Raw genomic sequence first — 13828 nt, forward strand, 5'->3', positions numbered from 1 at the left:
AAAAAAAAACTAAACTCAAGCGTTGAATACAAAACAGTTATTCAGAGCTAGACTCTAATGGGACTTACAGTGGGTATGAGTTAGGGTCAGGGTCAGGGTCAGGGCTGGATGAAAGCTTTTGTAAGCAAAAGCACATATTCACTAAAGTAATAAAAGGAATAGTTTGAATCCAACTGGATTTTATCTCTGAACAAGTGGAAACCTCTCGTGTGCTCTTACTGTTTCCAGGTACCTCAAAGGAAAAGGCTAAATCCAAATCTCCAATGGCCGTGCTGAAACAAGTGCTCTAAAAACAGTTTGATATTTTAGTTTGCTTACCGTATCAACGACAGCGTCTGATATATCCTGAAACTCTTCAGAGTAAATGTCTTCCAGCTGCGGTCCATAGCGTAGCGATTTGGTGAAGTTCACAAGGGCTCTGTAGTATACTAAGAACAATGGAAACAGAATACAGTTACATTTCTATACATGTGTGTAAACTGCAAGTACAGCATTGGTGTGAATCACATTGGTAAGGAGAAAAGATGCTGCAAACTCATAAGTTGATGTTATGTTTGTTTAGTGAATTCCATTGCTGTAGGCTGAATGGCTTAACTGCATTGAAATGGCTTCCTTCATTGTCTCAGCAATCAAGCCCATGTAATGACCACAAAAACGGATTAGGTACCAATATAGATATATATTGGCCATGCTCTCCTATTTACCATCCATGTACAGTAGTTGGCTGATATTTCTTAAGTTCTAGTTTCCTAATTTTTACAGGTTACAGTAATATATGTGAGCTTCATTCAGTTCTTCTAAACTAGGCAATGCAGGCGAAGCTTGTTCACGATAGAAAACTGAGATTAAGTATCATTACTGTTGTTTATTTGTTGAAAATCATTTTAAAAGAAATTGGAATACGAACAGACAAGAGAAAACCTGTTTTCACAAAAGCCAAATGGCCCCAAACACAGTATCCAATAATAATACACACTTTTTTCAATGCCAAGTTTACCCGGACCCCAGACCTGGGCTCCATTACAATTGTAACAGTGCAATTCGTAATGATTTGCAATTGGAATGGAATTGCAATTTTAGCTGATCCCTGGCACACCAGCTTAATTGTAATTGTACTATATAATTGATCTATTACAGTTCAATTATGCATTTATTTGTCATTCAATCATTATTTTCTTGTATTTTCAACCACTTTTGTTGACCCCATTTGTTAAAAAAAAAAAATAGTTGTATAGTGTGCTTCTGTATTTGTGCCTGTGATTGTTGCTTGGGTTAGTTTAGAACAAAAGAAACTTGTTGATGTATCTGTAACTAATTATAAAATTGTAATTACTGCAACATAACTGTAACAAAATAGAATTGAAATTGAAATTTCAGCAAATAATTCTGTTGTAATTGTAATTAAAACCGCCCCTGGTCTGCCAGACACACTGCCAAAGACGACATGTCTTCCAAGTGTTCTGTGTTCCAATTTCTGTGGGATCCGAATGCTTCCCTAAATGTCCAGCCTCACATTCCCAGTGCACCTACAGAGGCAGATACGCACATCTGTGCGGCTTCCTCAGTATGCGCTAGCAAAAGACAAGTTTGAAATCCATTTTCACAGAGACTACGAAGGATCTCCAATTAGCATCTCCAAAAAAAGAAAGAAAATAACAGGTTTCATGTTAGTGATATGCAGAGCTCCTGGCAATCTTATGTGTGGTGTGCCAGGCAGATCAGTGCATGCTCAGTATATTTTTGGCTCACTATAGGCCAATTCTGGGGATGAGTTTCCTCTATTTGTGGTTGATGATGATACATTACCCACATGTGATGAAGTTAAGGGTTCCTGGGTAGGTGTCATGTGTCTAGGCAAAAGAAGAAACATGTGCCCCACACGATGGGAAATGTGCTGGACGTTAAATAGATTTAGTATAATTTTAAAAGCTTATTAAACAGGCTTTCCCTCTTTCTGTTTAAAAGGCAGCTTTAAAAACATATATTTCTTCTATTTATTGGTATGCTGTTCCTCTTTTAGCTTTGCAGACTATCTTTACTTTGACTCAGATTAAGCCAATACTTCCTGTCCCAATACCTCACTTCCTGTCTTCCAGGAAATTAGTCCCCACCTGAGCTTTGAGTCAATAGTCTATGCTACCCATTGGGGTTCTATTATCTGGAACTCAGCAACTGTATTTAGGAGAACAGAATAAATTAGCTTCACTAGAATCTGGAAACCAACAGAAAATACATAATGGGCTTGTGAGCATGTTGCCATGGCAAATAAAGGCAAGATAAGGTTGTTCAAGGCCTTGTTTATGGGAGTACACAAGGTGACAAACATTGAACATTTCTGAAACCAAAGGTAATGGCTTATAGAATGTTAGGCTACACTGCCAAAAGTCTAGGGAAGCTATGCTAAGACAAGCCTAGAATATTGTGTCCAGTTCTACTACCCAAATACATGACTTCACTACAGAGAAGGGCAACTACTAGGCTGATCCCAGGTTTTAATGCCATGAGCTATGAGGACAGCTTGAAAGAATACAAGACAGGTAAGATAAGGTTAAATGACGTTCATTAAATCCTAAATGGTATAGGTACAGGAAACCCAAGTTAACTACTTCAAACACAGCACAGAGATTATACACAGGACAAGCAACATCTAAAAAAAAATATGAACGAACAAATAAATACATAAAAATGATATGCTGACCCATTAAATTAGTTCCCCATAGCAGGGGCAAATGGTGTGCTAGGAAGAGACAAGCCTTGATGGGCCAAACCTCCTCAATCATTTCTGCTGCTTCTGTGCAGGTTAACAATGCAGTTTTGTTGCATTTTGACTTCTATCAAGAACTTCCCTTTGTGAATCTCAATAAGCCATGGAGTTTACAGCTCATGTACCATAACTTTTTTTTTTTTTTTTTTATATGGTGCCAAATAACTGCATGTCAACCAAAATAACATTTAGCCTAAAACAGAGAATCTTAAAATAACTGGACTCTCTGAAATTCATTGTTCACATCCTGCCGTTAATACAGAAGCAAACACTGAGCTCACAGCTTACTTCAGCTTCTCTGCCCGCTTCCTAAAAGGAAGTCCAATATTTGCTCCGCTCCTCACAGTGAGGTGCTACCCTTCTGAAGCGTCCCGTTTAAGAAGTCATGCTGTCTCTATCTCACACACAGACCTCCTCAGATCCACAGAAAGCATGCCTCTCAGGCTGGGATCCACTCATACTTCAGAGCTGGCAGGTCAAACACTCATAAGCATCACATTCCAAGCCATACAAGAGCACATTTTCTTATTGGCATTCTGTATTAACTGGTAACACCGAAGAAGGCATTAGCTGAAAGGATTGTCAACTTTTCTAGGCATTTAGACAACACAGCCACCACGTTTATCTAGTACATGCATAGTGCAAATATTTAGGGACTAACTAGAACCAAAAATATTGAGTGGATACTTCTTTGTGGTTTGATGTTAAAAATTGCTCCTCCCTTATAGGTGCATGAACGTATATCAGTAAAACTACAGCTCCTTCTCTATAGGGGTACCTCAAGGATCTGTCCTGGGACCTCTTGTTCTCGCTACACCCGCTCGCTAGGTACTCTCATCTCCTCTTACCATCTTCACACTGATGATGCCCAGATCTTCCTCTCCTTTCCCTCCTTCGACTCTCAGAACGCCTCTCAGCTATCTCAACTTGAATGCATTCTCTCCACCCTAAACTTCTATAAATCTGGCATCCTTTACTTTTCTTCTGCTTTCTCTCCCTCCTCTAACCTCCCCATCTCAGTCTCCCCTGACTATCACTCTTTCTCCCTCCCCTCTCCTCTCAACACATCTCTTCTCTGACACGCACTTGCTGCTTCATTCTTTGCAACATCTACCGAATTTGTCCTTTTCTCACTACTTACTCCACCTAACTCCTGGTCCAAGCTCTTGTATTCTCCGCATTGGACTATTGTAACTATCTTTGGTGCTCCCTGCATTCTGCTGCTCGTCCTGTATTCTCCCAACTTCGCTACTCTCATCTACCCCTCTACTGGCTACCTATTTCTGCTCACATTCTATTTAGGACCCTTGTTCTTGCCTGTCACTCTCTACACCACACTGCCTCCTCCTACCTCCAATACTCCTATCTCCCTACACCCCCTTTTGCCCTCTCTGTACCTCCTCTATTGGCTCTGGTCATGCCTTCCCTCCACTCTCCATCCTCCGTGCCCACTCCTTCTCTTCCCTAGCCCTTCTGTTGTGGAACCAGCTACCAGAGAACTTCAGGACTGCTCTGTCTCTTGCTGCCTTCTGCCGCTTCCTCAAGACCCACTTGTTTACTGCACCTGTAGATCTCTTGATCTATCCCTCCTACTAGCATGCACTGGACTACCTGACCTACGCACCACGTTACTGGATCCTCAGCTGATGCACTATCCTTGCACTACTGATATGTCATTGTACAGTGTGTGTGTGTGTGTGTGTGTCTAATATATATATAATTCTTGTAATCTTAACTTCTTGATCCTAGTTCATAGTGTATTTTAGTAGTATTATTTGCAATTATTGTCAACTGTACTGTACAGTACACCCTCATTATAACGCCCTTCACTATAGCGACTCTTCAGCTATAATGAACCTGGTCCCTGAACCCCAAATTAAAGAAAGTAAAAAAATGATAATATAAATTTTAAATTATATATAGTGATACTGGTAGTGAGGTAGAGGTAGAGTGGAATGCAATAAACTAAACAATAATGAAACACAGAATTTAGCTTGCTTGCTTGCTTCGTGAAAGCCCCACCTTGAGCGCAGTACCGTAGGGTATTTCAGCCTGGAACAATGCAGTGCTTTGCCACTTTTTGTTGCTGTCTTTTTTGCCTTCTTGTTCTCCACATGTTTACGACTGTCAATGTGATCTTTAATGATACTGACTCGTACATGATCAATCGAAATGACAGCAGAAGTTGCAGAATAGTATCCCACCACTCTCATGTAGATAATCAGAAAATGTCTTTTGCTGAAACATTGCATTTTTTTTTTCCTTTGTTGGGGCAGCCGCCATGTTGAGTTTCAGCAGAAACATGCAAGTGAAGTCACGCGACAAATTAACTTAACTTGGTTGGGTGTAGTGCAAAAAAAAAAAAAAAAAAAAAAAAACAACAGCCACCCTGAAAACTGGAGTCGTGAGTAGAAAAAGACAACACTGCAAAATTCCATTCCCAAAATGCCTAGTTCCGCGATTGTGGGAAATCAGTAGCCCTATATATATCTTAACAAGGGAAGTTCAGAAGGGATATTAGTAATACACTGTGCTTGGAATTTTTGTTATTTTAGTTTATTCATTTTTCATTGATTCTGTATGCCACGTATTAACCAGCAACATACACTGATAGGCTAACTACAATTTTATTTCCAACTCAAGTGCATTAAAGTTCAGATCACTGCGGATTATATACTGAAGCAAACAAACTTAGGCTTTCAAGGCATCCAGCAGGCAGACCGTCCCAATATCTGCTCACTTTTTCCATTAGAAAGCCCTGCACACTGCGAGGGAGGAATTGTAAACTGCTGGAAAAGAGTATTCCAAACACTTAATTCATAAATGATATTCCTATTACAGCTATACAGAACTGTAGCCGCTTTGTGAAGGGGGAGACAACAAAGTAGGCCCTGTGGCTACAAAACACAAAGGCCTGATTCAAGCTCTCGATCAATACAGCCTCAGGACTCCACCACTTGCATGTGGACTTTGGCCCTCAGTAGTTAGTGTGAGCACAAAAGACTCAATAACTGACATCCAATTTCCAAACTTCTAAACTGAGCCTTTCTTAAAAGGCCTACAAACTTCTGCCTTCTAATCTGTAATGGGGGTGTTTACAAAGTTGCTATTCAATTAGATGACAAACTATTCTAAGAGATTAAAACTTCCCAGCTGCAACTTAGATTCAATGCCAAAATGAGCTCTTGTTAGAAGAAAAATGGTAGATTACACACTTCCAAACGTTAATTAATATAGCATTCTAGCTATATTCGGCACTTGTATTTTCTGTTGCTGTTTCTGTATTACAGAACTCTGATAATGTTGGCTGTGCAGAGCTTCTGTTTTACTCTGTGGGTCTTGTTCTTTGATATTTAGGACCTTTATGAAGGTCCACTGTTGGTAGCTGGTTATGGTAATGAATCATGAATTCAAACCCTACAGCTAGGTGAGCTTACCTTCACAGGATGGAATAGCAAGCTCAGCTCAGTTATGATCTGGACAGCCCTTGCATTTCAGTTCTTGGCCTATCTCAAGCCCAGACTTCCAATTGTGCCGAATAGGGGGATAATGTCCACTGGGGTCTTTGACTCCAGGCCTCCAGGGGCATTGAGGCAGTAAATGAACTTGCTGCTGCTTCCAATCCCCTAAGAAACAGAACACCCCACAGTGATTACAAAAAAGACTTTACCTTTGCTGTATTCCTTGATTTCCAAAGTGAAGAAATGTGTTTTTAATACGCAATGCCAATTGTGTTGATACTTATTCACACATCATGGGTCCTAAATCATCTGGGGAATACATTTCTCAGTTGTGACCTGGGAACATTGGCCTCCATGTAGCAAGAAGAAAGCAAAGAATTCAAATACTTTAAGGCCCCACAGACCTAATCTAAAGAGCTGCGTTACACCTTTTCCGTAGTTTCAGAAATGTATAGAACACAATAAGTGTTCCTCTCCAGTATGCGACCAGCTTCCCCTGTGTGACTCACTGCATCAAGCCGCAATCCAAAATAAGCACAACAAGTTTCCTAAAGGAACAACACTTTGTTAAAAACGGCTCTGAACTCCACCCAACACATATTAGGCTGAATAACAGCAGGGGAGGGACATTTTCAGGGCTTGGATGGAGGGTTAACTGGTTCAATTAAACTGTTTAAAATGGGGATGGAACACGACCAGGAGCAGGCGGACAGCTTTGGCCACTCCTGGCTTAGAGAACTCTGTTTTGGTTCTAGGCCTCAAACCTAATTATCTGAGTAATTGTTGGTCATGGCAAATTTCATGTGGACAAGCCAAGAGAGGAATTTTCTCCAGTAGCAAATGGCACGTGATCACTTTGTCCTGGCAAATCATGTAAGGTATTGGAAAATTCTCTGTTAAGACATAAATAAATAATAAATCTTATCTAATAAATCTTAAAGTACAGTATTATTGATATTATTGGTATTTTAACATACAATTTGTGTTGTAATTAAACTGCGTGTCATGTTTATTTGGCTTTTATAGAATAATCTGGAAATACACCATTTTAAAAATTAATTTTACAAAAAAATGTGTTTAGTAATTACAAATTATTTTAACACTAACAGGCATCATACCATAATTAAATACGGCAGCGTATAACTTGATTTCTTATTTTTCTTTGAGGCTGGGAAGGAATTTGCCATGACACTGTATTCAGATTGAAAAACATCCTTCAAATCCGAGTCATCAATCCGAGCCCTCGCTGCCCTCCCAAGCACCTGGGACAGGCAAGACTCCACCAATTGTAGGCAAAGTTTGCAAGTTATTTTAAAATTTACAGCAAATCAGACTCCTAACTGAAGCTTTCACAAAATCACACACGGTGCCAGAAATCTCTCCAAGAATCTCAGACACAACCGCTAAGCACTTTTCTTATCTATACCAGGAATGCTACGCACCCCCCACCTATCACACTGTATCTAGCCTTCTGAAGCCCATTCCCCATAACTCACAATTCAGCTTTACAAATCCCTGTTCAAATATGTACACCTTCAGGGTTAATGTTCTCTCAGATTTACATGTACATTTACTTGATAAGATCTTATCTGAAGTTAGAAGTGTGAATAAACACTGTACAACACAAAGAATACAGCTTAATCCCAAAAATAAAATAGACATTTCCCAGGGGGTCCACCAAGGAGCGTACAACTTAAATGGATCATCACCAAAAGCAGACTACAGGTCTTTGTCAGAAAGTACAATAGGTTGCAGTGATATTAGTTACAACCACAAAGGACTTCATACTAACTATCTTTAATTGTGCACAACATGCAGTGAAAAGTCCTGGCATGAAACATATTTTAAAATATAAGATGTACATCTGTTTGGAATAATGGGATTGTAGGGTTTTCACTCCTGGCTGCTTTTGGTGCCATAAAAAATTATACAGTGTTTCCTCCAGGGTATTGGAAGGGTTTGTGGAGAGAAGAGAGGATGAAAATGAAGGCTGAATAGGTTTCAGAAAAGGTATGTTCCTTCAATGAACAGCTGGCCTCTCTGTGTGCAAGTTAAATTTGTGACAGGTTCTTGGAAAGCTGTTTTAGGACCACCTGTACTTTTAGCCAATCAGATTCATATGAAAGCACTTGTTAGGTATATGTGCCTATTCCTTTCAGAACCTTCAGCTCAAAATCCCTTCAGCTAACTGGACTTGAACTGGACCCTTCAGATTACAGAGAAACAGATCTGGCAGTGGGGGCTCAGGGAGGTTTCTATTGCAGTAATCACATCCAGATCATTATTTAAAACTTTTAAAGCCTCAAAGTGATCTCAATGGAGTTCTGAGACGTGTCTATTCTCTAGTACAGCTGAAGTTACACTCAGGCCCTTTCAGACAAGTTCTTTGTTCGAACCATGGTGTTCACTGTTGCAGGGGGACAGGTTCATGTTTATACACTGGAGCACCAGATTTATTTGGACAAAAGACTACTTTGAGGACTTTAAAACTTTACTTTTAAAAAGTGACCAGGATAAAGACAAACAGAAAACCATACACAAAGTGAAACAAGAATGTATTAGTTAGGAAAACTTTCATTCCCATAACTTTCTCTTTAAGAGAAGTGGTCACTCCAAGCAGCCATAGTAGAGACAGTAAGGACCATCCACCTCACGGCAGGACTTCTCTGTGATGCTAGAAAATGTTTCTTTAACAGGATTATTTGTCATCCTGGGATATTGTTTTCAAACTTCTATTGGATTATTTTCTTGAATAATATGAATACAATGAATCTGGGCAAGCATCTTACATGACCCCAGCCTCTTCTGTTCAAAATATACCCAACCACAACAGATCAAACAAAAGCAGTAGCCAATCAGACTGTGCAATACATTCTCTAGGGCTGCTATCCCATCCTTCAAAGATGTACAATGTTCCCTTTGACCAGAACACTTGCTATTGTCCACCACCTCTCAGTCCATATGGATGATAGACGGCTTCTTTGTCAAACATCAAGATGATAACATGAGTGCCACGGCAGAAACACATGCTTGGCTTCTTTCCACAGCTCTCAGTAAGAAAAGACAGAGGCTCAATATTTCCCAGTAAATAGCCGCTACTGAACAAGACATTAGCAACCAACAATAAAATAATTAGGTTCAAGTTCCCTCTTTAGACAGGGAATATAAAACCAACGCTATTCATTCAAACTGAGCAGACATCATCTCTCCTTCACATAAATAACTTGATCCGACATTACTCGATCAGTAGACCGACAATAGTAAACAGCCATCAATAAAATACATTGGAACAACAATAAAAAAAAAAAAAAAAAAAAAAAAAGTGTTGCAACACAGCTACACTATTACACCCTCATAGCCTACCGCCAGTACTGGGACACTGCACCCTAGTGTACTAGTAACGGTATCTCAATGATTCAGCTCACAGTCAATAGCCTGTGGATGTTCTCAGTGTTTTGGTGAAAAGCTCTATTTTAACAATCTGCAATCTGCGCGTGTTTAGTATCCCCGCCATTATGTAGACAAATACAAATGTTAAAATCCAACCAACAAGTCGTTTCCAAGTGTGTCTCTTCTAATACGAAAAGCTTGTGAGGAACCAAGTTATATAAATTCACTTGAGGGTGCTAGGAAAGCATTTTTAACAGCGCAGAAGGTGGCAAGGTGTTCATTTTCATCCATTTAAAATGTAATCTTTACAGCTGGAGTTTTCAACAGCACCAACTGATGAAGGCACCAGCTCAAACATATTTTTGTTTAAATTCATGAAACAAGTTTGGGGGCGGAGATCTGGTCTTTGTCCTCCAGAGGCCAGTAGCCTGCGGACATTCGCTCACACATTCCTGGGTGTAAAAAGACACAGATTGGCTTATTGTGCTTATCATGAAATCATCCATAACTATTAAATAGTGCTGAATTTAGGAAATACATCACATTCTCAGTAAAGGAGATAATACTGCCATGTACTCTACATGAAGCCTCACACTTCCTAGAATTTCCCGAAGCACATGGTTATATCACAAAATAAATACCCCAAATTCTCAACCAATGCATAAGCTCAGTTTTGGGGTTCTCTTTGACTTGTACATATTGACTTATACGTAGGTTCATATTTATTGTGAGAATGAGTCACGTTGGAAAAAGTAAGAAGTGTTACTACACTGACACCATCCCACCCACTGACATATTTAGAAAAGTTACTGCATCCCAGACACCTTCAGGTTTCCTGCAAAACATCAAACAGCACACTCGTGGAAATAATGAACACATTGCAGGCCGCTCATAAAGAAGTCACTTGTCTGTTTTATGCGGTGACAGAACAAGACAGATAACACCTTGCGTGCAGTATCATATCAAATCCTATCTTTTCATCAGGGTGTTTATTCCTGCCCAATGCTTCCTTTACTTTGTATTGCTGTGCAGAAACATTATGTTAACATTCCTGCTCTGGGCATATTCATTTTGTGTTTCACTGTCCTTTTAATTCAGGTTGATAGGACAGTCAATGCTTTAGAATTTCATATGGAAGCATCTCTTCCACATTTCAGACCTGTCGAGCAGGGAGGCATTCCTGGTAGCATAATCATAAACCTGAAGTAAAATGAAAATGTAAAAAAAAGAGATTCACCAGGGAATTACTAAATTGGGCAGTGAAAAAAAAGTTTTTTTTGGACACCAATTGTAAAACTTGAGAGAATCACAGAATACAGGTGTGTACAAGTCTGCAGTCTGTATCATTGACATGACCAAAGGTTAAAGCAATGTGATGGTTAAATGGCTTATTTTTACAGGAAACCAGGAATAGAACTAATGAAAATCACTGAATAGAGGTGTGCACCAAACATTAAGATAATAACTCAAAGTCTTCAAGTCTACAAAATAAAGTAAAGGTGAATAATCCAGCCATGTATCCAAAATAAAGTAGGGCATGCATTAGATTTAGAAGCCACTTACTTAAAGTGCTGTGTTCCTGATGGTCAGGGCTGATCATTTTAGCAATGTAAGGAGATTCCAGAGAGGGCGCTAGAGAGGGAGGGTATGGTGGTAGAAGTGATGGTGTGACGATTAGAGGGAGGAGTTTGTGTTTTAGGGGTTGAGAGGGATAACATTAATACAGAAGAGACAAGGAAACGCAGGAAGGGAAGGGAGGAAAAAGGAAGGGTGTGAGGAAAGGAAGGGTTAAACCAGAAGAGAAGAGAAGAGCAAGATTAGAAAACAAATACAGCATTTAAAACAGTGTTTGACTGGTGCGCATTGTAGAAACGCAGCATTGCAAATTAATATCTGACCAGCTGTTTGGAATAGATTCTGGTTCCTGCTAGATTTTCCTCTTCAAACAAAGTCAAATGTTTAAATATCTACTTTGTATTGGATAGTCCTGGGTACCCCTGTAGTTCAAGTTGATGATAAAATGCTGTACTGTAGACAACATGCACAACTAACCTCATCCTGTGCTAGTTCTTAAAGTACAAATAGTGAACAAAATAATTCCAGTAAATCTTATCTTTCTATGTTTTACCATCACTTCATAGATCTCACATTTTCCTATATGAAAGAGGCACACATTATGTAAATTGTGTATTTATTTTTAATGGAATTTTTTCATAGCACTTCTAAACAATTATATTAATAAATGTATGGTGTGCTTTTTTCATGCTTCCCTTTGAAGAAATGCATCCAACACACAATGACTTGCAGTACAGCACAGAAGTATCTGCAAGGAGCACTTGAGGAATATTGTCCTCCAACAGATCAAATTCACCTTCACCAGAAGGGATGCATTACACTATGTAACGAAATTTTTGTTCCTGGGTAGTAAGTGTTATTTCCTAATTGCTTATGCCTCAAAAATATAGAAAATGGCTATTATTCCCCACAAACTTTGCTTTTGTGACCAGGACAGTGATATTTCAAAATATCACTATTTCCAACGGGAAAACGGGCAAATGTGTGTCTTTTCGTTCACATAAAGTCAGTAAAAATATGAATCCAAATTAACATTTATACTAAAGTAATACAAAAATGACTACAAAAGATTTAGAAGTAAATATAGTACAATCGTAAATATTGAAAATCTACTCACTTCTAAATCTTTTGTAGTCATTTTTGTATTACTTTAGTATAAATACATGTTAATTTGGATTCATATGTTGTTTTTTACTGACTATGTGAACGAAGACACACATTTGCCCGTTTTCCCATTGGAAATAGCGATATTTTGAAATAACACTGTCCTGGTCACAAAAGCAAAGTTTGTGGGGAATAATAGACTATACTTCTGAGGCATAAGCAATTAGGAAATAACACTTACTACCCAGGAACAACAAAAAAAAAAAATTGTTACACAGTGTTATTCACAGGAAACTCTGAGACAAACAAACTTATAACAACTTATATTTGGTCATTCTGTTAGCACTGTGTACATTAAGAACAGAAGGGGGACCTTAGATCATACAAACACAAGGCAAGGTTCCCTCCTACTGCAACACAGACATTTGTGTTTTATGATGCAGTTTATACTTGAAAATGTGCTTTACATTTTATAGAAGTCCCAGAAAAGAAAATGCTGTGCGCATTTGATCCTTTAGCAATACAGGAGCTACAGGACGAGAAAGAAAACACAAAGCAGTATCTGTGTGGCACATGAATGTCCAAGGAGATATAGTTTACAGGTCCAGATTACTACTGGACAGGCATACAAGTTGCACAAACAATTCCAGCCTTCATGTATTGTGAATTCTAATAGTGAATTAACATGGACAACAACATTTCACATGGGGTGTTCACTAGACTGTACCTATAGACTGTACCCCAGTAATGTTGTTGAAGCTGACACCCTGGGATCCTTCAAGAAGCTGCTTGATGAGATTCTGGGATCAATAAGCTACTAACAACCAAACGAGCAAGATGGGCTGAATGGCTTCCTCTCGTTTGTAAACTTTCTTATGTTCTTATGTTCTTCTTAAAGCGTTAGTTTATTTATTGAGAAAGGCCATTAAACAAAGCCTTATGATGTTGGAATATATTTTAAACTACCAAGCAGTGTGTCTTAATACTGCCACTCAAACGTATAATCTGTATTTCACTGTATTTCATTCTATCTAGTAACCCTAATAATGTGTTCTCCAAATAATCGTGAAAATCTGTGCGTGTGTCAAGATAGAGAGGAAATCCACACTTCCAGTTTAAATGAAGTACCAGGAATGAGAATAGAAAACACACACAGTCAAGAAAAATGACTTTCCTGTTTTTCTCAAGAAAATGGAAAATGTTACTTGGATGTGGGTTAATAACAACAGGCATGCTTGCTTTCTTCTGTTTTACTTTCCCTGTCTCCAAAACATGACTGGATATCGGAGTTGAGGAAGTTATTCTTACTATTCAGGTCATGTAGCAGACGCTTTTATCCAAAGCAACTTAGAGACTAGGAGGGTGATCTATGCATCACAGCTGCTGCTGCAGAGTCACTTACAACAGGACCTCGGTTTTACGTCCTATCCGAAGGACGGTTAACTCTAGCATTGAAACCAGAACCAGGAGGATACAGCTGGAAATTAAGATAGACTTTGAACAGAGGGTAGGAGCCACTTCACACAGGCTGGCG

The 13828-nt window shown here is 39.0% G+C and overlaps 1 protein-coding gene across 2 annotated transcripts in view; it reads right to left on the reverse strand.

Moving 5' to 3' along the window:
• The window catches only part of LOC121328933 (basement membrane-specific heparan sulfate proteoglycan core protein-like), a 174036-nt gene that overhangs the window by 118788 nt on the left and 41420 nt on the right, over window positions 1-13828 (reverse strand). For both annotated transcript variants that reach the window (XM_041274078.1, XM_041274079.1), the window contains exon 4: window positions 319-428. In XM_041274078.1, coding sequence (XP_041130012.1) covers window positions 319-428 — 110 coding nt within the window. The remainder of the gene's footprint in view (window positions 1-318; window positions 429-13828) is intronic.

Source organism: Polyodon spathula, chromosome 16 (assembly GCF_017654505.1).
Source record: "Polyodon spathula isolate WHYD16114869_AA chromosome 16, ASM1765450v1, whole genome shotgun sequence".
NCBI lineage: Eukaryota > Metazoa > Chordata > Actinopteri > Acipenseriformes > Polyodontidae > Polyodon > Polyodon spathula.